Source organism: Dermacentor variabilis, chromosome 1 (assembly GCF_050947875.1).
Source record: "Dermacentor variabilis isolate Ectoservices chromosome 1, ASM5094787v1, whole genome shotgun sequence".
Taxonomy (NCBI): domain Eukaryota; kingdom Metazoa; phylum Arthropoda; class Arachnida; order Ixodida; family Ixodidae; genus Dermacentor; species Dermacentor variabilis.
Genome location: NC_134568.1, coordinates 202,321,808 through 202,341,021, shown reverse-complemented (window position 1 = coordinate 202,341,021; position 19,214 = coordinate 202,321,808). Strand labels below are relative to the sequence as shown.

General features: G+C 45.2%; 1 protein-coding gene across 2 annotated transcripts in view; it reads right to left on the bottom strand.

Annotated features, from left to right (window-relative positions):
- The window catches only part of mnd (L-type amino acid transporter minidiscs), a 136,887-nt gene that overhangs the window by 64,205 nt on the left and 53,468 nt on the right, over positions 1 to 19,214 (bottom strand). Inside the window, exons 1-3 of one of the 2 annotated variants that reach the window (XM_075703392.1) lie at positions 5,243 to 5,954; positions 4,152 to 4,277; positions 183 to 282 (exon numbers count right to left, since the gene is read on the bottom strand). In XM_075703392.1, the coding sequence (XP_075559507.1) occupies positions 183 to 282; positions 4,152 to 4,277; positions 5,243 to 5,759 (743 nt within the window). In that variant the 5' untranslated portion in view covers positions 5,760 to 5,954. Of the gene's footprint in view, positions 1 to 182; positions 283 to 4,151; positions 4,278 to 5,242; positions 5,955 to 19,214 lie in introns of those variants that run through there. The other variant, XM_075703398.1, reaches the window with a different exon arrangement.

Sequence of the window (19,214 nt, the reverse complement as noted above, 5' to 3'; positions counted from 1 at the left end):
TTTATTAACAAGAACCAATTAGCTTCCCTTACAGATTGGATTTTGCAGTTTGTGAAAACAGCTTTAACATCAAACACACAAACAAAATTTGCTTTACTCCAAACCACATGGCAACAGATATCTTGAATTCAATGCTATGAATGTGCATGCATTTGGATGCGTAGATGATTTTTTCAGCTTACCATCCTGCGTAGGAAAAGAGACCAGAATAAAATGACAAGCAAATGAGCCCAGGATCCGTAGTTGTCCCTTCAAACATGTTCCGGAGGTTTCCTATGTTACCTGAAACACACGAAAAATAGGAAGTAAATGCTAGTGTAAAGAAAATGATAATAAACCAATGCACCTATAAATGCAAAACAAGTACCACCAAAAGCTGTTGAAGAATGAAGTAAATTTAAGATTAATGACAAAGAGGTCAGCACAAGCATTTCAGCATGTGGCAACACTTCGCAAGAAACACCAATGGCACTGCCTCATACTTGGCACTGCCCACCTGCCATCTGTTACTCCTGAACAGCACAATGGGCCAGCTATTCCATTCCATTCGAGAGGACAGCACAGGTACAGATCACATGACTTTGATCCTGTCAAAATAGTTTGATAAACTACATTTTTGGAAGAACTAACAATATGCAGAGCTTCATGAAAGTACTATACTGCAAAGGTTGCCATCAATAACTACACATGTTTGTGGCTTGATTAAAATAAAAGCTGCACAAAAAAAGGAAAGAAAAGAAAGGAAACAAAGAAAGGAACATGTACGACAAAGAAGACACCAATCCCACACCTATATAATTAAGCTCTGCGGCCTGATGTGGCAAATCCATGATCTGATTATGAAGCACGCCGTAGTGAGGGCTCCAGATTATTTTGACCACATGTGGTTATCTAATGCGCACTCAATGCACAGTTACGAGCACTTTTAAAGTTCGCCTCCATCAAGCGGCCAAGATCGAATCTGCGGCCTCGAGTGAGCTCAACAGCGCAACATCGTAGCCGCTAGGCTAAAGTGGCTGGTCTATCTCACAAGAAAAAAACATGCATGTTTGACAAATACATTGTACAGCTACATTAGCGCCAGCAGTTAGAAACTCATTCACAGTTCAAAACACCAAAAATAAACGTGCTTGACACAATGAAAGCAAATCGTTTTAAATGGTACTAGACAAATATTTAGAGAACGCTAGTAAGTAGGACACTAGAAATTATGTAATAATAATAACAACAACAACAACAACAATAATAATAATAATAACACCTTTAAGGAGCTAAACATAAGGGTTTATATAAAGGGCACATGTAAAGCCACTACTCAGCATAAACTTCAGCATTTACCAAATATACAACGTATACGATAAATTCGGATTTAAAAAAAGTGTGTTTTTTTGTGCCAAAACCACTTTCTGAATATGAGGCACACCGTAGTGGGGGACTCCGGAAATTTGGACCATCTGGGGTTCTTTAACGTGCACCTAAATCTAAGCACATGGGTGTTTTCGCATTTCACCCCCATCGAAATGTGGCCGCCGTGGCCGGAATTTGATCCTGCAACCTCGTGCTTAGCAGCCCAACCAACACCATAGCCACTAGCAACCAGGGTGGGTCAACAAATGCGGATATCTCCTATGTGAGCATTACAGAAGCTCCAACAACAGTGACTCACAAATAAGGGGAGGCAGGGGGGGAGGGGGTTGTAAAAGAATTATATATATATATATATATATATATATATATATTTATTTATTTATTTATGTATATACCAGGTGTGTCAGTGAACACTTTCAAAAATTTTTAGCAATTGCCAGTTGCATCACTAAGTTTTTAGCTAATTACCTTATAACACACATTGCAATTTATAAATTTTAGCCAGGGAGTCCACAAGGCAGATCCACTTAGAATGGATTCTCAGGATGACACTTATTTCAACATAATAATTCTCAAACTGTGGAGGAATGGATTGGTGTTCTAGTTACTTTAGTGCTTCAATGCATGTTGAGAAAGTAAGTGGAACAACAGTGCATTTTTGCTGCAAGCTTGACGGCACATATCTTGTAAATGGCGCCATCCACACAACACTTTTCAAGTGGATATGCCTTGCAGTCTCACCCACTAGAATTTGTAAATTGCACAATGTGTCATAAGGAAGTTAGAGTAGACTGGCTCATGGACTAGAATTGTGCTATCTGCCACAGGCAATTCTTAAAGAATGTTGAAAGTGTTTGCTGAAACACCCTGTATTTTGGATCACTCTGACAAAGCCTGGTCCACCAGCCAATTACACATAGGCAAACAAGACTTTTCATGTGCGTGTCCTTCTCTTCACTGTGTGTGTGTGCGCGCATACGCCAAAACTTCCAAAACCTCCCCAGACATTGTTTTCAAACAACCCATAAGCATACTGGGCTGCTCTTGCTGCAGAAGTTTGTTGTGTGCTTAACTTGCTCTTTATCAAAGGAGCCTTGCGATACTTCTCTTTGATAATAATAGTCGCCAAAATACACTCACTTGCTCTGTTCTTAGCAAGTGTGTTCTGGAAGAGGCACATTGTAGAATGACTTCAGTCTTCCTTCCTGGCCGTCCAGCGCGCCCACGATCGGGCTGGCAGACTAGATCTGTCAGTCCCATCATGGGATTAGCCGGGTGCGCGTTTTATCGCATTTTGCTGGACCAAATAAATGTTCCTTTACTCACTCACTCATTCATTCTTTCTCTAAAGGGGCTGTCTACCTCTGAGAAGATGTATCTGGATTGTGGTGGGAATGAGAAGATTATGTGTCATATTGATGGAAATGAGCATGCTTTTATCCCATAAACAAGGAAATATATTTTTAATATGGCTCCAAGAGTGGTGCAAGGACAACATGTGGCATCGCTCGATGGTGAAACAGTGTAACCAATTCGCGTATCGTCACGTAACCAAAAAGCCATGCAGGAAGTTATTTCGCTTAGATACAATATTGTATTGTCTGAAATTGTATTTTACATGCTTCTGTTTGCTTTTATTTATGTGAGAGAGTACTTTCTTGTTTCCAGCTAGTGCGTGTTGAAAAATGACACCGCCTAGTGCAAATGAACGGTGTTAGGGTGAATGGAGTGGTGCATTGACGCGTGGCCTCCGAGATTGCTCTCACATCTAGTATCAGTGTTGTCGGCATCAGTACACACATTTAAAGGGACTCACAACCAATTTTCATGGTATCCATATTTTTTTATTTTTTTTAAGTGCAATGAAAAGCTTACCAGTCAGAGTGTCTAATCATGAAATGCTAATGTGGAAAACGCCGTGGAACATTTTTATCAGAATTTTTCGATCTGCAGTGAGGATGTAGTCATTCACTGGAAGCATGCTGAAGACAGTGATAGATGAGCGCAATAGCAATTCTACGCTGGCATTTGCTGGAGGCAGACGACAAGTGTGGTCGTGCTGTAACAAAGTATGATTTTGTTTATGAAGTTTATGTTCCTGCCATTCATGTTTTCTGAATTGTCAAATTGTTTATACGATGATAACTACGTGTTTTCGTGGTTTCCTGTCCAATTGCTTTGGTATTTAACCAGTCAAAATGAAGCTAATTGGATCAAAACGAAACAATGCCTTTACATGTGATATGGAGTTCAGCGTATTGCCATAGCCGTGCATGTGTTTTGATTTCCAAAGCATAGAATAATGCGCGAGTGTCTAATGATATAACAACTGCAATTTCAAGCAATAATTATGATGTACTTAATAACAGTAGACTTACATACAGTAATCTCATAGAATACATCCGAAGTACCAAGATTTCACCACCAGGTCTCACCAGTTACTTGTTTTTGAGACTTTCTTTGCCAATTTAAAATTATAATTCTTACTTAAATCGCAAACAGCATGATGGATTCTATCACTACAAATGGGGATCATTTTATTTCCTTCCACATCTCACAACACATTCTGGCCAGTTGTCAGTCCCCTTAAAGAGACTACACAGATCGAAAAATTGTTTTAAATTTCTCTACTCAATTTCCATAGAAACCACTGCATGTTTAGGCACTTCGAGTGGTACGCTTTCGGGTGTGCTATAATATGGAAGATCCTTGAAGAAAGAGTAGACAGTCCATTACACCGAACATAATTGCGCACGAGTTTAAAAGAAGAAAAGTGAACTTACCTTGACCAAGGTGCACAAAGCCTGCAATAATGATGATGACCAAAGCGATGACCTTAGCAAACATGAGGGAGTCTTGAACAAATGTTGCCCACTTGACATTGTAGCAGTTGATAAAGGTAAGTAAACCTATAAACAAGAAGGAAAAAATGGGGGGGGGGGGGGGGGTGAATGACAATGCTATTGTCAAACATGCTTAAATCAGAATACATATGCTGCTTAGGAAGGCACAACGATAATTCAGGGCGAGTACACATTTACATAATAATGCCGACGTGTAACAAATGTTCTCGTGCCGAAAACGATGCAATAAACCATACCATTGCTCCACGCCTGTACTTAAAAGCTATGCGAGGGAACAAGGTGACGTTACCAGTCTCCTAACATGTACACCCTTGCAATTTTTTAACAATATCGCGCGAGCGCCGACCGCACGGCATGTCAGTGGCCCTGTAGCGGTGAGGTGCAACTCTAAAGCGAACAGCGCTGCAGTATACATTCGAACTAGAATTCGTCTTGCACGACCGCACATAAAGTTGCCAATCCTGCAGCCCTCGCCGCTACAAAGCCGTTGACACGCCTTGCGGTCGACACTCGCATGATATTGTTAAAAAATTGCGAGGGTGTACAGTAAATCCACGAGGAGAAATATGCAGACCGAGGCTGTGCTCGCGCGCCTCATCAGAGGGCCTTCGTGCATCAAAGTGCGTGTTATCGCGTTACTCACGGACATGCGAGCACCGAGCAGGGGCATCGGCAGTGAACGGCGCACGCCATGACAGTCGACACAGCACAATGGTACGTAACTGCTTCCCTCTTTTCGTACACCGCGGACACTACCAAATCAATTTATTGAATCGCGACGCACCGCAGGCCGTAATATTATGCTTAGCGAGAAAATGAGCGCGATAATACGCCAGCTTCCGGCGAGATTCACTGTGAATCAAAGAAGAAACTTGACATACCGTGAGCAGAATAACTTATGCATGTTAGAGTAAATCGAGAAAGATCCACGGATTCTGCAACCTAGTTGCAAAAATAAGTCACTACGAGTGACGGCGTAGCTGTTGATCTAAAACCTACGTTGTGCTTACATAAGACAATGGCCGCTAAGAGCCTGAGAGCCAAGGGAGGCGGGATGCATTCCACGTCATTGTAGAACGGTCGTAGCAGGTAGTTCGCAAACGTGAGCGCCACGATAGCATTTCCAGCCGGCTGCACTATTACGAGATTCGTCCAGAGTTGAAGAAACGCGGCGAAAGGCCCAAATGCAGCCGAGATGTAAGCGTAGTCTCCTCCTGACTTTGGAATCATGGTGCCCAGTTCAGTGTAACATAGTGCCCCAATGAAACAGGCAGCGCCCGAAAGTACCCACACGACCAAAGACATGCCCACGGATCCGGCATAACGGACAACGCCAGCAGGCGACACGAAAATGCCGGCCCCGACAATCGTGCCAACGATCATCGACACGCCATTGGCAAGACCGAGCTTCTTCTTGAGCTGCACAGCATTTGGTGATCCATGGCTGCGTGGAGGCGAGTCGTGCTGAATGCCAGGAGACTTGGGCAGAAGTGGCGACGTTTCGCTCGGACGCTCGCTCCGGACCATTGTTTCAGGCACGCGCCAGCCGAATGCTGAGCAGAAAGTGCTGAATCAGTGGCGCTGCTCGGGGCGAGTGCAACGAAAGGCGACGATAGGGCTAAACACACATAGCTCCGAGCGTCGCTGGACGATGTTCCGATCGCGACGACCTTAGGATACACTCGTTCCTCACAAGGAATAAACGGCCGAAGACTAGGTTCGTCTGGCTACTGATAGGCTTTACACCTGACTTTGGCCACTGCCCGTCCGCTCATGGTTTAGCCTGCATAATAAAGATAAAGCGATAACGACAACAGCCATAAAACTAAGCTCCAAAATTGCAGCGTGACGACTGAAAATTGCCTATAAATCTTGTAAGTGCCGATAATTTTCATGCGACACTATTCAATAAAGAAAAAAAAATTAAAATGGCGTAAGAACAGACTTTCGAAACCGAGATCGCCCTTTCAACTGAGGGGTTTCTTATATATTTCTTTTTTTTTTTTGCGCGGGCGTTATTCACCCGTTCGCTTCGTTACCATTACCAGCAACAGGCAACAGGAAATGTTAGGTCACATCATTTGCCAAAACAAGGAGACACTGCGTTTCAGTGGCTAGACTGCTCAATATCTGATCATAGTCGTTGACGCAGCACGTCCCCACTAAACCAAGACGGTGTATAGACCGCAAACGTATGCGTGAGGACAGAAGCTGCTTCGATAACCTTCGAAATGCAAATAGAACTGAAGAGGAAGCTTTAGCTCGGTCCCAACTCCGATTCCGTCTATTCAAATACATGTAAAACGCAGAAACGTTTTTCTTAGATAACCACTGGGCCAATTTTAATAAATTTATTGAACTTGAGAGAGAATGTTAATTTCTAGTGACTGTAGGAAGCGGAATTTTCGTTTAGAGTCCGAATTTTTTAAAAGAACGTTCGAAAATAGGTAAGACTGAAAAAACTGGAAGCACGAAGTTTGCGAATTCGTAGCTCTGCGCTAAGAATAGATATCGCAGTTCTGTAAACTGCATCCAAAGCGGACAAATTTGACTTATCAATTTACATCTTGTGTGAATTTGTTACATTGTTTGCAACGGTTTTGCAAAAGTCCTACTCATATATAAGTGGCCATATATAATACACCAATTTCGTCCGCTTTAGATGTAAGATACATTCTACAGAAACGTGATATCGCTTCTTCTAGCTGAGTTAAAGATTTGTAAATTTCATAGAGCTGTTTTCTGAAAATATGCGATTTTGAACAATTGTTATAAAGAAATTGACGGCATAAATCGTAATTTCGCTACCAACACTCACTAGATTTTAACTTTTTCTTTTAAATGCAACAAACCTAGCTCATCAAATTTGGTGCAGTGGTTGCCCAGAAAGACGATTTCTGCTTTTCCGCGTATTTAGATAAGAACCCCCGAGCTAAAGCTTTCTGCTCAAAACGCCGCGGTGGCTTAGCGGCTACGGTGCTGCTCTGCTAAGCACCGAGTCGCGGGATAAAACCCCGGCCGCCTTTCCATGGAGGCGAAATGCAAAAAAATGTCCATGTCCCGTGCGTTGGGGGCACGTTAAAGACACCCTGGTAGTCAAAATTCATCCGCAGTTCCCCCCTATGGCGTGCCTCATAATCAAATCGTGGTTTCGGAACGTAAAACCCCGCAATTCAAGCCATGCTCAGTAAGGATATACGGTTGCCAAAAACCAGGACACAAGATAGAAGGCGATAAGGCCACGTCACCCGCTGCTAAGACGCATCTCAAATTGACGAAGTTCCACCTGTAATATAACCTGCAATTTATTTCGTTCTAGTATTAATAATAAGTCAATCAATCACGGTGGCTTACTTAAAATGCCCAGGAACGGCAAACTACTAAAGCAGCGATAATATAGCGCCACCCACACACACGCGCCGCACGCAGGCACGTACACCACAAACATCTTTGGAAAAAATTAGAAAGTATAAATAGCGCTCGCGATATAATACATATAGTCACCAATATCATTATCAATTAACAAAATTTTAGTACCTTTTACACAATGTCTTTAGGGGGAACTAGTAATTGCAGAATGCAGTTAGGTGGCACTCATAGGCATAGCGTTTTGCTCGAACATTGTGTTATAGCACCACTTTCGAGAAGTACGAACTTAGAATCTGCTGTGAAACGCATTGCTGTTCTACTTAACAGTTTTCCGTAGTGTATTTTTGTTACACAGTGCGAAAACGTTAACTGAAATTATATGCTATAGAAAACACTGCGTACGCATTGCCTTACAAACGATGCTGGTACCATCGTGTCTAATAGACGCTGTAGCTGCACGACTCTTTCGATAGGCCGACTGACTTGTTAGTGGAATAAATCAGATTGTTTTTGTTAACTTACAATGTAACAAAGAAACATTTCGAATGAGAAACTACCGTCTGTTCTAACGCAACTGCGAAAGAGACCATTAATGTGAAAGTATCGGCTAGTTGGTCATTCATATTCAGGCGGGAACCTGAATATGTATCTACCTGATGTATGAACACGGACACAATGAAGACAGAAAAAATCCGAGGACACCTAAGCACTTCTTATGAGTTGTGAATGCGAGAGCATTATTGTCCAAACGAACGCCGCTGAGCGGTCCTTCCAGTTATCTCCTCGTGGGCAAGCGAGCACGTCGAGACGCTTGGCCAACGCCTCTAGATAGCACAAGGCAGGAGCACTTCGATCCGTGACGTCATGCTACCCAGCGCGATTGGATTGGAAAAATAATCTGCCATAGAATCTAATGGGGACGCTCCCGAGCAAGCCGCGGTGACTTTGGCGTCACCGCTTACCTCACGCCAGGCTTGGCAATGGAAATTTCGGTCCAAGTAGCATGATGTCATAAAGCATAATGCACAGTGCTTGCTGTGCCACACTGCGTGCCTTCATCGAGGCAACGGGCGCTCCCCCCTTTCCCACCCCTCGTTCTTGTGACAACCTGCAAACTCCTCAAAACTGCCAGCCCATTCCGTGGGTTGAACTGAAGAGTTCGGGGGCACAGAGCACCTTGACGAATCCACTGACAGCCTTCAAAATCTATGGGCACTTTGCTGAGCTAAACTGCGATAGGCGAAAGCCTATCTAGGACTGCCTCTGTTGCTGTTGTCTGAACTGTTCTGAGAAGTTCGAACGGACGCCGCCGTGGCCGCGAGCATAGGATGCAATCGCAGCTGCAAAGTTTGTCGCCGATGTGCGCGCACCCCCACGCGCATGTCCGTGCTCTCCCATGCGCCCACTCGCACAGCGCTACTGGCATGGCGCCTCCTCTCCTTGCTCCCCTCGCCAGTGATCACCGCTTTCCTGCGTCCACCACGGACTGCGCGCGGACACTCATGAGCCACTTAATTAAGGCTTACGCCTTAAAATTCTACAGAACTGCTGTCCCCTTGCCGTGGAGACCAGGGCCCGTATTCTGAAACGTTCGCTTTCCGCGAAACTATCACCCTGGCCACACCTCCGCCAACGGCGCGCGCTGATTGGCGATTTTAGCAAAACCAGAAAATAAACAGCGCCACTAGTAGTTCCGGCCTACGTCATTTTAACGTCATGGTGTCGATGGGTGCTCTTGACATATATTGAATAAATGAACATGTCTTTTGGCGTCTCTTGGCGTTCGGTTGGTGGTGGAGTGCAGCAGAGATAAGACAGGTGGTGGTTTATAGTAGCCTTTTTTGGTGGCGTCTTACAGGCGTTGTTTAGCGGCGATATTTGTTGATTCATATAAAATGAAACATTTCACACTTACTGATTCAATTTATTTTACCTAAAGAGGCCGTAACCAAACGTAGTCAGTGCGCAGAACCCGTACTGCGGCCACTACACTCGAAAACAACACACCCGAGCCACTCTGCACTCGCCGGGCGCGATCTCTCGTGCGATGTGGAGCGTTCGAGAGCGCGCGTTGGTAGTGCACGCTGACGTCACGGGTAAGCAGTCGCTTGGTTTATTGAATGTGACTTTCGCGGAAGGCGAACGTTTCAGAATACGGCCCCAGTGGTATGTAGCTTGGACTTCTTCCGCGACGAAAGAGGAAGGCGACACGGTTCACGTCAGCACCGGTCTCGTCTCGTTCCTGCCAAAGGGATTTAAGGCAGAACCGGCCCGTGGTTAGAGAGAGAGTCGCCACCAGGCACCCCGTCGGTGTGATGCGCTTTAAGGCACCGCTACCTGTATGCTATTACCTGCTATATGTACATACTGCATAAAGGTTTTCGTCTCCTCTTCGTCTGCTCCAAGAGTCCGCCTCTCGTCTTCGACTTCGAGCCGCAATAACAGGCGTGCTATCTAGGAGGCGCTGGTTTAGCCCAGTGAGTAAGACACTCGGCTTCTGAGCTTGCGATCGTACGTTCGAAACTCTCTACTCGTTCGAAACTCGAAATTGTTCGAAACTTACTACCGCCAACATTTTTCCTTTTCGAGATTATTCTGTATTTTTGGTACATTAATTTTCCCTTTTGAATTTATAGATTTTTTTATATATATTAATCTCTTCATAGCGATTACCGAGGCGCACTTAGAATGCAGGCGAGAGCTTGCGCGGACAAAGAATGCGGGGATAACACATGCTTCTGAGAGCGAGGGTGATGTGGCGTCGCGGCAATGTCCTCTCCCCGCACGCAACACTTGACACGCCAGCTCCTGCAGCAGGTGTTTTCGCCCGCTCTGCTCCGTCGAGGCGCGCAAGTCACATGGCGTTGCAGCCAATGTGAATTTAGGTGCCATCTCGCTGCTACAGACGTCGGCTTTTTCGCTCAGTGCACCATTTGATGCTTTCGCATCAAAACGACACGTTGCGCTGATCGACAATTTATCCATTTTTGCGACCGGCAGACGTTTAATACGCTGGAACGCTTCGTCAAATGCAGAAAAACGTCAAAACATAAAAAGAGAGACAGGGAGCGGTCACACACAACGGTGAATTGCATTCTCGGGTTTTACGTGCCAAACCCACAATCTGATTATGAGGCAGGCTGTAGTGGGGGACTCCGAATTAATTTTGACCCCCTGGGGATTTTTAACATGCCCCCACTGTGCGGGACATTTCACCCCATCGACATGCGGCCGCCGCCGCTGGGATTTGATCACACAACGAACGGTATAAGCACTGGGAAAATGTGGCTCAGGGAAATGCTCAGGGGAGGAGTACGAGAGCGATACGTTTCTAGAAAAAAATACTATTTCTCGGTGCGTATCAAGTTGCAATTGAGCGCTCGACTCGTTAGCCCCGTACAGCTGACAAAACTGAAAGATGCGGCCAAACTTGCCGCACACAAGTGGCCGAAAACAAACTGCGAGGCGCGCGAAAGGTTAGTATCGATATATGCAGTCTAATTAGCATGTTTTAGGGCACGTATATAACAGCTCTTCGGTATTAGTTTCCTACGATAATATCACGCCATGCCCATCCTTCGATCCCTGCTATATTATTGACAGGACACATATGAAACTATCGCTGCACTCCGTGCTTTGCCCAGCTCTCACGTTTAATAATGAAGCCGCAGATAACGTCTAGTGTGGAAAGAGTGACAAATAGAGAGGTGATTAGATAATTGTCGAACACATGGTAACGGTAAATTACTTCTCCGCCGAGTCTGATGTGCAGCTGTCTCTATTTTTTTTTTTTTTTGCCAACTATTCTTACCGAGCGCGGAATTATCCGGTCATATGCTCTTCTATTCACTTTTAGCGCGTAAAATGCACGAGGTCAAAGAAGAGCGTCTCACAAGGCCAAGAAGGTTTACTCTCTCGCTCGACAGCGGAAGACGCTGCCAAACCACTTAGTTGGAATTGCGAAGAACACGGGCGCCTCCTGAAGGAACAGAGCGCCGGCTCACAGCGTTCACAGAGGGACGTGCATATATAAATGTCGCCATATCCGGGTTGGTTATAACCTGATCTGATGCAATATATAAGATGCAACTACAGAAAACGCGCTTAGCCATGCGCTCATGTACGATCACCTGTGCTTTATTTTAACAAATTTAACAGTAGATTTTGCAGTTACGGTTGATTACGCTTAACTTTCGCCACGATATCGCACTTTTTGGTTAGCATTGGTAAATAATACAGAAAATAGTAATAATTGTAGTTTGTCCTGATGTTAACATAAAGAAGACTGATGGTTATGGTGGAATACTGCACTCTTAGCATGTCTAGTTCGCCCCCCTCCCCCCCCAAAAATTAAAAAAAGTAATTCGCGCACTTCGCTATCGGACAGGTGAACTGCTGAATAGATGTGGGCTGCATGGTCCAGCTGCCTGTAAGCAAGTAAAAGCCCAGACGAACCAGGCAAACAGTGATGCGTAGCGTTTTAAAGTCACCTTCTACGAGAACTTGGTCACTCCCAGAAGCAACGATGTCGCGAAGGTGGCGCATGAAACACATGAACAAGTACACAATGTGAAAGGCAAGAGAAACGCGGCCATAATCAAACAGATCGCTATGGGAGCACCAAAATCATGAGGTATATTGCGAGCCGTGTGGAAAGGAGTCATTGGCAGTGGCGTAGCCAGGAATCGCACTTGAGACCGGGGAAGTGGGGAGGGAAGGAGGGGGGGGGTGTAGGGGATGTTGCCGCAGGTCAAATTTCTGGGGGGGGGGGCAAGTTCCTATGCCTCCCCCCTCTCTATGGCTACGCCCCTGTCACGGTTCCAGGACTTACATATGGAAACTTGGTGTTATGTTTAAAATACAAAGTGAGAACTGGAGCACAGACTAACCAAAGGGCTGTTTGGAAGGCTAGCTTTAGGTGCCCACGTAAAGACTACAAATGTGGCAGTACAGGGAAGCATGGGCTGGAAGTTCTTCGAAGTACGAAAGGCCAGAGCAAAATATATTTCGAAAACAGCTGAGAAATAACTTCAAGGAAAATAGATGGGTAGCTAAGGTATTTTGGCACACAGGAAAAACGTCTAATCACAGTGGAGAAAAGGAACCATGAACCTGACCACTAAACATTACGTTAACGGCGTACAATACAAAGGTGGTTAAAGGCAAATTTGGAGATGCAGAAACAACATACTAGACAGGTGCGACGGAGAAGTCAGCGATGGAAATATACCAAACATCAAAGAATGAAGCCAAACAGAGAAGCTTTACACTAAATCAAAGGACGGTGCACTAGTGTTCTAAGCAAGATCACAATGTTTCAGAACACGGTGTTATAGGGGAAAACATACCGATGACGACTACACCTGCGTAGTACGTGAAGCTAGCGCAGAAACCATCGGGCATATTTTGTTAGCATGTCGCAGCATCATTACAGATGTAAATGAAAACGTAGCTACCCTGCCCGATGTCTTGGGTTTTAAGGATATAATAGAGGACGGAGAAAACTTTATTATGGTTCTGCAGGACGCGCTTAACGTGTGCGGGGTGTCTCCCAAGTAGGGACCGACAGGGAGCACCTGGCGCCCACTTAGCGGGCCTGCTGGACGGCCCATTGCTGGTCGGCGAGTAGTGAGCTTCTGAGGGACTTCTCCCACTTGTCTGAGGCAGAGTCGGGAAGAGCGCTTCTACACTCCCACAGCATGTGTGCGAGTGTCGCCGTGTCCCCGCACGAGGGTCACGTGTCGCTGGGGTACGCGTCGGGATAGAAAATGAGTAATTTGACAGGGTTTTGGTATGCATAATAGAGGAAAAAACGAAACTGCGGTGGAAAGCATACAGGGTGTCCCACCTAAGTTTGGCCAGAGATTAAAAATATGCAAATGCCACGTAACTGGACAGAACAAAGGTAATATTGTTTGCCGTCGCTCGGAGATACTCAAACTATATTTTCCATTCCGCCTAATTACATAATTAGTCTTAATTAATCAACTTCTAAAATATTACAATTAGATGAAAAGTTTCAATGAGAAAATTGTAGAGCGACATGAATAACTCCCGATACACCTTTCTCTATCCAGTTTCATTACCAGTATGTTGCTTTGGGACTATATAAATTGATTTGATTTCTTGACGTCAATTTTCAACCGCGGCGCTCTATATTTCCGGAAGTTTCTGCGGCGTACGGCAAACTCATATCGCGAAGAAAACCAGACGATGCGTTCAGACTCGACGCAGCGAAAATGAGAGATGCAGTGAGAAGCAGGACATCAAGTTCACAGCCGGTTCTTTTCTTACGCCGGATTAGAAAAGAATGTACACTCTCCAGTAACCTGTAAACTCAAGATGAGTAGCCTCACGTGACACCACTATTTCGATATGCTGAGTGAAGAACCTTTTATTCCGTTCGTGAAATGGGAGTTCTGCGGAAATCTGCAAAGTGAGGGAAGATTCAGGAAAATGAACGTTGACATGCACCTGAAAGTAGCTCAAAGCTAATTAGATATATATCTTGAGGCAGCCCCTCCATATCAAGATGGTGACAGGAGGTGTCACCTCGGTATAGCTGTAAAAAGAAATTCACGTGACCTAAGTTTCCTTCATGCCCTGACAGATGTATTCTATCACCCTTCTCCACCAATCTTCCAGCCTCATGTTGCTTATCTAAACCTATTGCATGCTAACCTAACAGTCGCGGCTTTTAAATCCCAATACTCCTTTAGGGTCTCTGTGAGTGACTCGTCAATCTGGGACTGAGGAGAATTATTTACGCTTTATTAGAATAGGTTCAGTCGTTGCTCTGAGTTGCAGCCATCGGTGACCAATATCTTACAATGTTAAACGTTTGCCTGTAGCATTTTGTTCTCAAGCACCTTGCATCAGCTTTAAAAAGTGCAGCGCGCCTTTTGAGTTGTGAAAAAAAAAAAAATGTTTCTTTCTTAATGTCCTCTCTAGTCGTCCTGCCTTGTCGGTGTGAAAATATTACGGGACACATAATCTGGCGAAAACGTTAATATTTCCACAGCCTGCGCCACGCAGTACGGCATCTGGATTTCTAGTCTGTAAGCAAACAACGTAGTATGGCGAGGTTTTCCTGAGTGCGAGCACACACTTCCGGAGATTAAACTTTTTCGCAGAATCTGCGCCCCGTCAACTTTTGACACCGGTTGTAAATGTCGGGGGGGGGGGGGGTCATCGCACGCGGAATGCGAAGGTTGTAGGATCCTTCCCCACCTGCGGCAAGTTGTTTATTCATCCACTTTCATTTGCATTAATTTATTGATTCTTTATTTCATTTATTAAGCACAAGTAATTTCCCCTATGTTGTCCTTGGTGTCGGTGTTTGTTGGCTTCTTAGGTTATGACTAATAAATATAAAAGTCGGGCCCCTCGGTTAACCCCCTTTCTTCTCGTTTATATATATATATATATATATATATATATATATATATATATATATATATATATATATATATATATATATATATATATATATATATATATATATATATATGCGTTGTGTGTTTGTGTGTGTGTGTGTGTGTGTGTGTGTGTGTGTGTGTGTGTGTGTGTGTGTGTGTGTGTGTGTGTGTGTGTGTGTGTGTGTGTGTGTGTGTCGAAGTAACAGGTATTTCGTGCTCCCCCTCTGACACCCGTATTTACTTGCAAGCCGCCGTGTTCGGCACCCAGTAACCAACACTGCGCCGATACAGGTATACCTGAAAACTCTTGGCACCCATCGCTCAACTTTCACTTGCCTGAGACGTCCTTCACACTGCGCTGAAGCTTTCTTAAAAAAACAACAAGAAAGGTTGTCCTTCCTTTTCTTCTAGAAAACGAGGACTCGAAAGTATGCTTCACCACTATAAAGTGATTTAGTGGTACCCTTTAGTGCCTCTTAAAGTAGGCCGGAAGCATACGAGCGATAAGTTATTTTACACGGCCGCCCTACTCCAGGACAGAGGACGTTGCGATGATATTGCCGCACACGTACATTTTGCTGCTAGCGAACGTGCTGCCGTCAACAGAAAGACGGCGCATTGCGCAAGGCGGTATCTTTCCGGCGCGTCGGACCACGCGCCCGCGCCCGCGCCGAAGGATGCCAGCGTTTAAGCTCGTCCAGTGGGTTTATTTCGCCTTTATAAAAGCGGTCCTACGACGCCCGCTTTGAGCAAAGGACCCCACAGAGAAGCCCCATCGGACGACGTAACCTTGACGCAAGGTACCCACTTGAACCACTGATCTTGAAAAGCAGTTCCCCGAAAGACTGAGCCTTTCAAAGAATAATAATAAGAAGAGAGAGAGAGAGGAGACAAAGAATAAGGAGTGAATAAGGTAAAGGTAGGGAGATATTAACCAGGCTGAGCCCGGTTGGCTGCCCTGCACTGGGGAAGGGTATAGTGAAAGAGGAGAAGATGGAGAGAGATTCACAGTGCGCATGGACACGCATATAATGAAGCGTTTATAGTTCAGTTCATAAATCGTACACCAAAGATTATTGTAGGCAATGTCTATCTTTTCTAGAAAAGTTTCATATTAATCAAGTACACGTTAATTTCCGCAACGTCACTCTTGCTTCGACGTAACTGCTTTGAGAAGGCGAATAGAAAGGACGATAAAATAATTTTCGTCCGGCGTGTTTGCACTGTAACAGAATTTCTACCGAATCACTAACGGGCTCACAGGTCGCGACGATTTCTCGAACGCAAGGGTCCCTAGTCTCGCGACTTTTCTCCGTTTCAGTAGGATACATACATTTTAATGCACCTAATACTCCCAGAAAAAGTCGAGTACCACAATTCCTCGACATTATTACGTGGTTGATACTGCAAATATGGCAAAAAAAAAAGGAAAAGAAACCAGAGGTAGAAAAGTTGCATGCAGCTAAACCCTTCCTACGATGAATACACGCATGACAATTTCGCGACAGCAGATCATACCTGTGAAATGGCAGAACGGCGCGTGATCCCACTTGTTCAGTCAACCAGTCCGCGACGTAAATGACATCGTTAGTCGATGGCCTGCGCACGAACGTTGGCTATCACTGCTTTCTTCCCGCTTCATTCTGTACTTGCAGTTCAGACGTATCAGCTAGCCTCTGCTAGCTCTTCAAGGAGGACGCACAGCTCCCGTTCTCAATATGTTTCGGTCAGAATTGCCAGTCCTAAAGCGAATAACTGCGTTCCGTATACACGAGGGCTCGCAAGACGCTTTCACAACATTGATGAGCGCTATAAATGTCTTGGAGCGTTAAGAAAGAAAGTCAGCAGTACTCAAATAGCCATGTCTGTCGTCTCGCCATTGTTAGGACTCTAAAATCATGACAGAACGTTTATATTCCGTTCGCATATGGTCCCAATAATTATGTTCTACAGTTGAGGAAAGTTTCATGCCAACAAAAGTTCCCATGCTTACTGCCTCCCAAAGGCAGTCTTTCACAATCGCGCAGTGTCCCAGCCAAATTTCCAGGGATCTCCTCCTAAACCCTGTGAAAGTTTCTCGATGTCCCTGCGCCAAATCTACAAAACTATTCGTTCTTAATCACTATGTCATGGGCCGACGTACATCCGTCATTAAAGGGAAGCTGAAAGGTTTTCCAGAAAAAATGAGTGAGCATCTGTACATAATGGTTTTCAACCCTCCGAATTCGAATATCGTATCGAAATTGAGCGAAAGAAAGCGCAAATATATTTTATTTCGACGAAAAGTGCAGCAGCGGACACGCCCAGCTCGCGCGTCTCGTTTCCGCCTGTGATTGGTCGGTGCGCCTCGTGACGTTAACACTAGTGTTCGTCCGAACTGACCGCTGCCGCTACACATGAAGCGCGGTGCCAGGTAGTTTGGTGCTGTTTTTCTTAGAGAGACTGCGTTTTTCTGAGGAGTTCGGCGTTACTCCCTACATGTACGAGCCGATTGCGAAGAGCCGGCCTCTCGAAGAAGCAAACGATGCTGGTGCGAGCAGTGCTTTCGACGCGAACGAAAGCAAAGTCTTGGGATCTCCTCGTGTTGGAAATGCTCTTTGGTGAGTATGTTTTTTGCAAAGCGATCTAGTGATCTCGCCAATCTTTCGCCGATCTAGTGAGCTCGTTTCCGGTCAAACAACTGTAGTGTTGTGTTCCTGCATGCCTCCTCGTGGAACGTAAGCGGGGATGCGATCGTCGGCATTTGTGCGCTGTCCAAAGCTGTCGGCAATCTACAAAGACGGTTTAAACGCGTGAAAAGCTTCCCGGTTCATGCAGTACGTGTAGTGACCTTCATCTGTTGACTACCACTCACGTTGATTACCACTCACGTTAATTACCACTCACGTTGACTACCACGCACGTTGACTACCACTCTACATACACGCAGACGCACCAACAAAGGAATGCAGGGTCGATCGAAGCAGATTACGATGGCACGCACGCAGAAACAAGCGCGGTCAGGCACGGTCGCGGACGCTGCGAAGGAACGAAGCAGAGTTGACGTCACAACACCGCGGTTTCCGGTCTCCGCTCCGCTCGCTCACTCAAAGGGGGGCGGAGCTACAGCGCAATTTCAACCGACGATTACGTCGCTCCTAATTGAAAAAAAAACCCAAATTTTACCTACATGGTTTATAAGGTTCCCACATCCGTATATGAGCGTCTTATTGAATTCGACAGACTCTTCAGCTTCCCTTTAACAGCATGTTCGCTATCACGATTGTTCCGCGTCCGCTCATACCAACAGGTGCCGGCCTGCTCATAAGTTACGCGCCTTGTAAATCGCATTCCGCGATCGTACCTACATGCGTGTATAGAGGCTGTCCCATCTAGATCATGCACTAAATCTTTAAAGACCCTGCTACGCGGATGAAACCAACTGTGTGTTGTTAGCAGCCACATGAAGAAGCGTCCAGGAGCAGTATTCTCGGCCGATCACTTTCGGGGATACGATATATTTCGCTAGATTTCGCTTGACGCGTCACCACATACGTCGACGTCTGCGGGCGACAGCGTTCCGGTGTTCCTTGCACAGCGCCAAGCATGCTGTCTTGACACAGCGCCAGGAACGCTGTTGCTCGTAGACGCCAACGCCTCCGGTGCCAAGTCACGCGAAATCTTGCAAAATGTATCGTATCCCCGAAACTGATAGACAGAGAATACGACCCCAGTTTTCCGTTGCCCTAATTAAGTAATTAGAAGTGATTAACGAGCTAACTTCCTAATAACTTCCTAAGAAATGAATATTCGAACCTTGCAATTGGAATCGTATTCGAATCAAGAATCCATTATTAGAATATTGTCGAAATTCGTTTCTATTCGAATATTCTCGAGACTCTGAGCAACACCCAGGAGTATCGAGGGACAGAGACCGATGCATCCGATGACTGCTCCGAATGACTTCGCTGCAGGAGGGCCGCCGTTGTAGTGCAGAAACCATCAGTTTCTGAGCGAACGTGCAGGCCATATAACGCCTGCTGAATAGTATGCAGCCTTTTAGTAAGCTTTTCCCACTTTTCTCATTCAACGAACACAGCAATCTACGTGCATGTAGTGATTTGCTGTTCCCTTGTTTCGTTACTGTCGATGTCACTTCGCTCAATATAACTGAAAGCAGTTGTTTCTCACTTACAAGTTACTTTAATGACTGGGT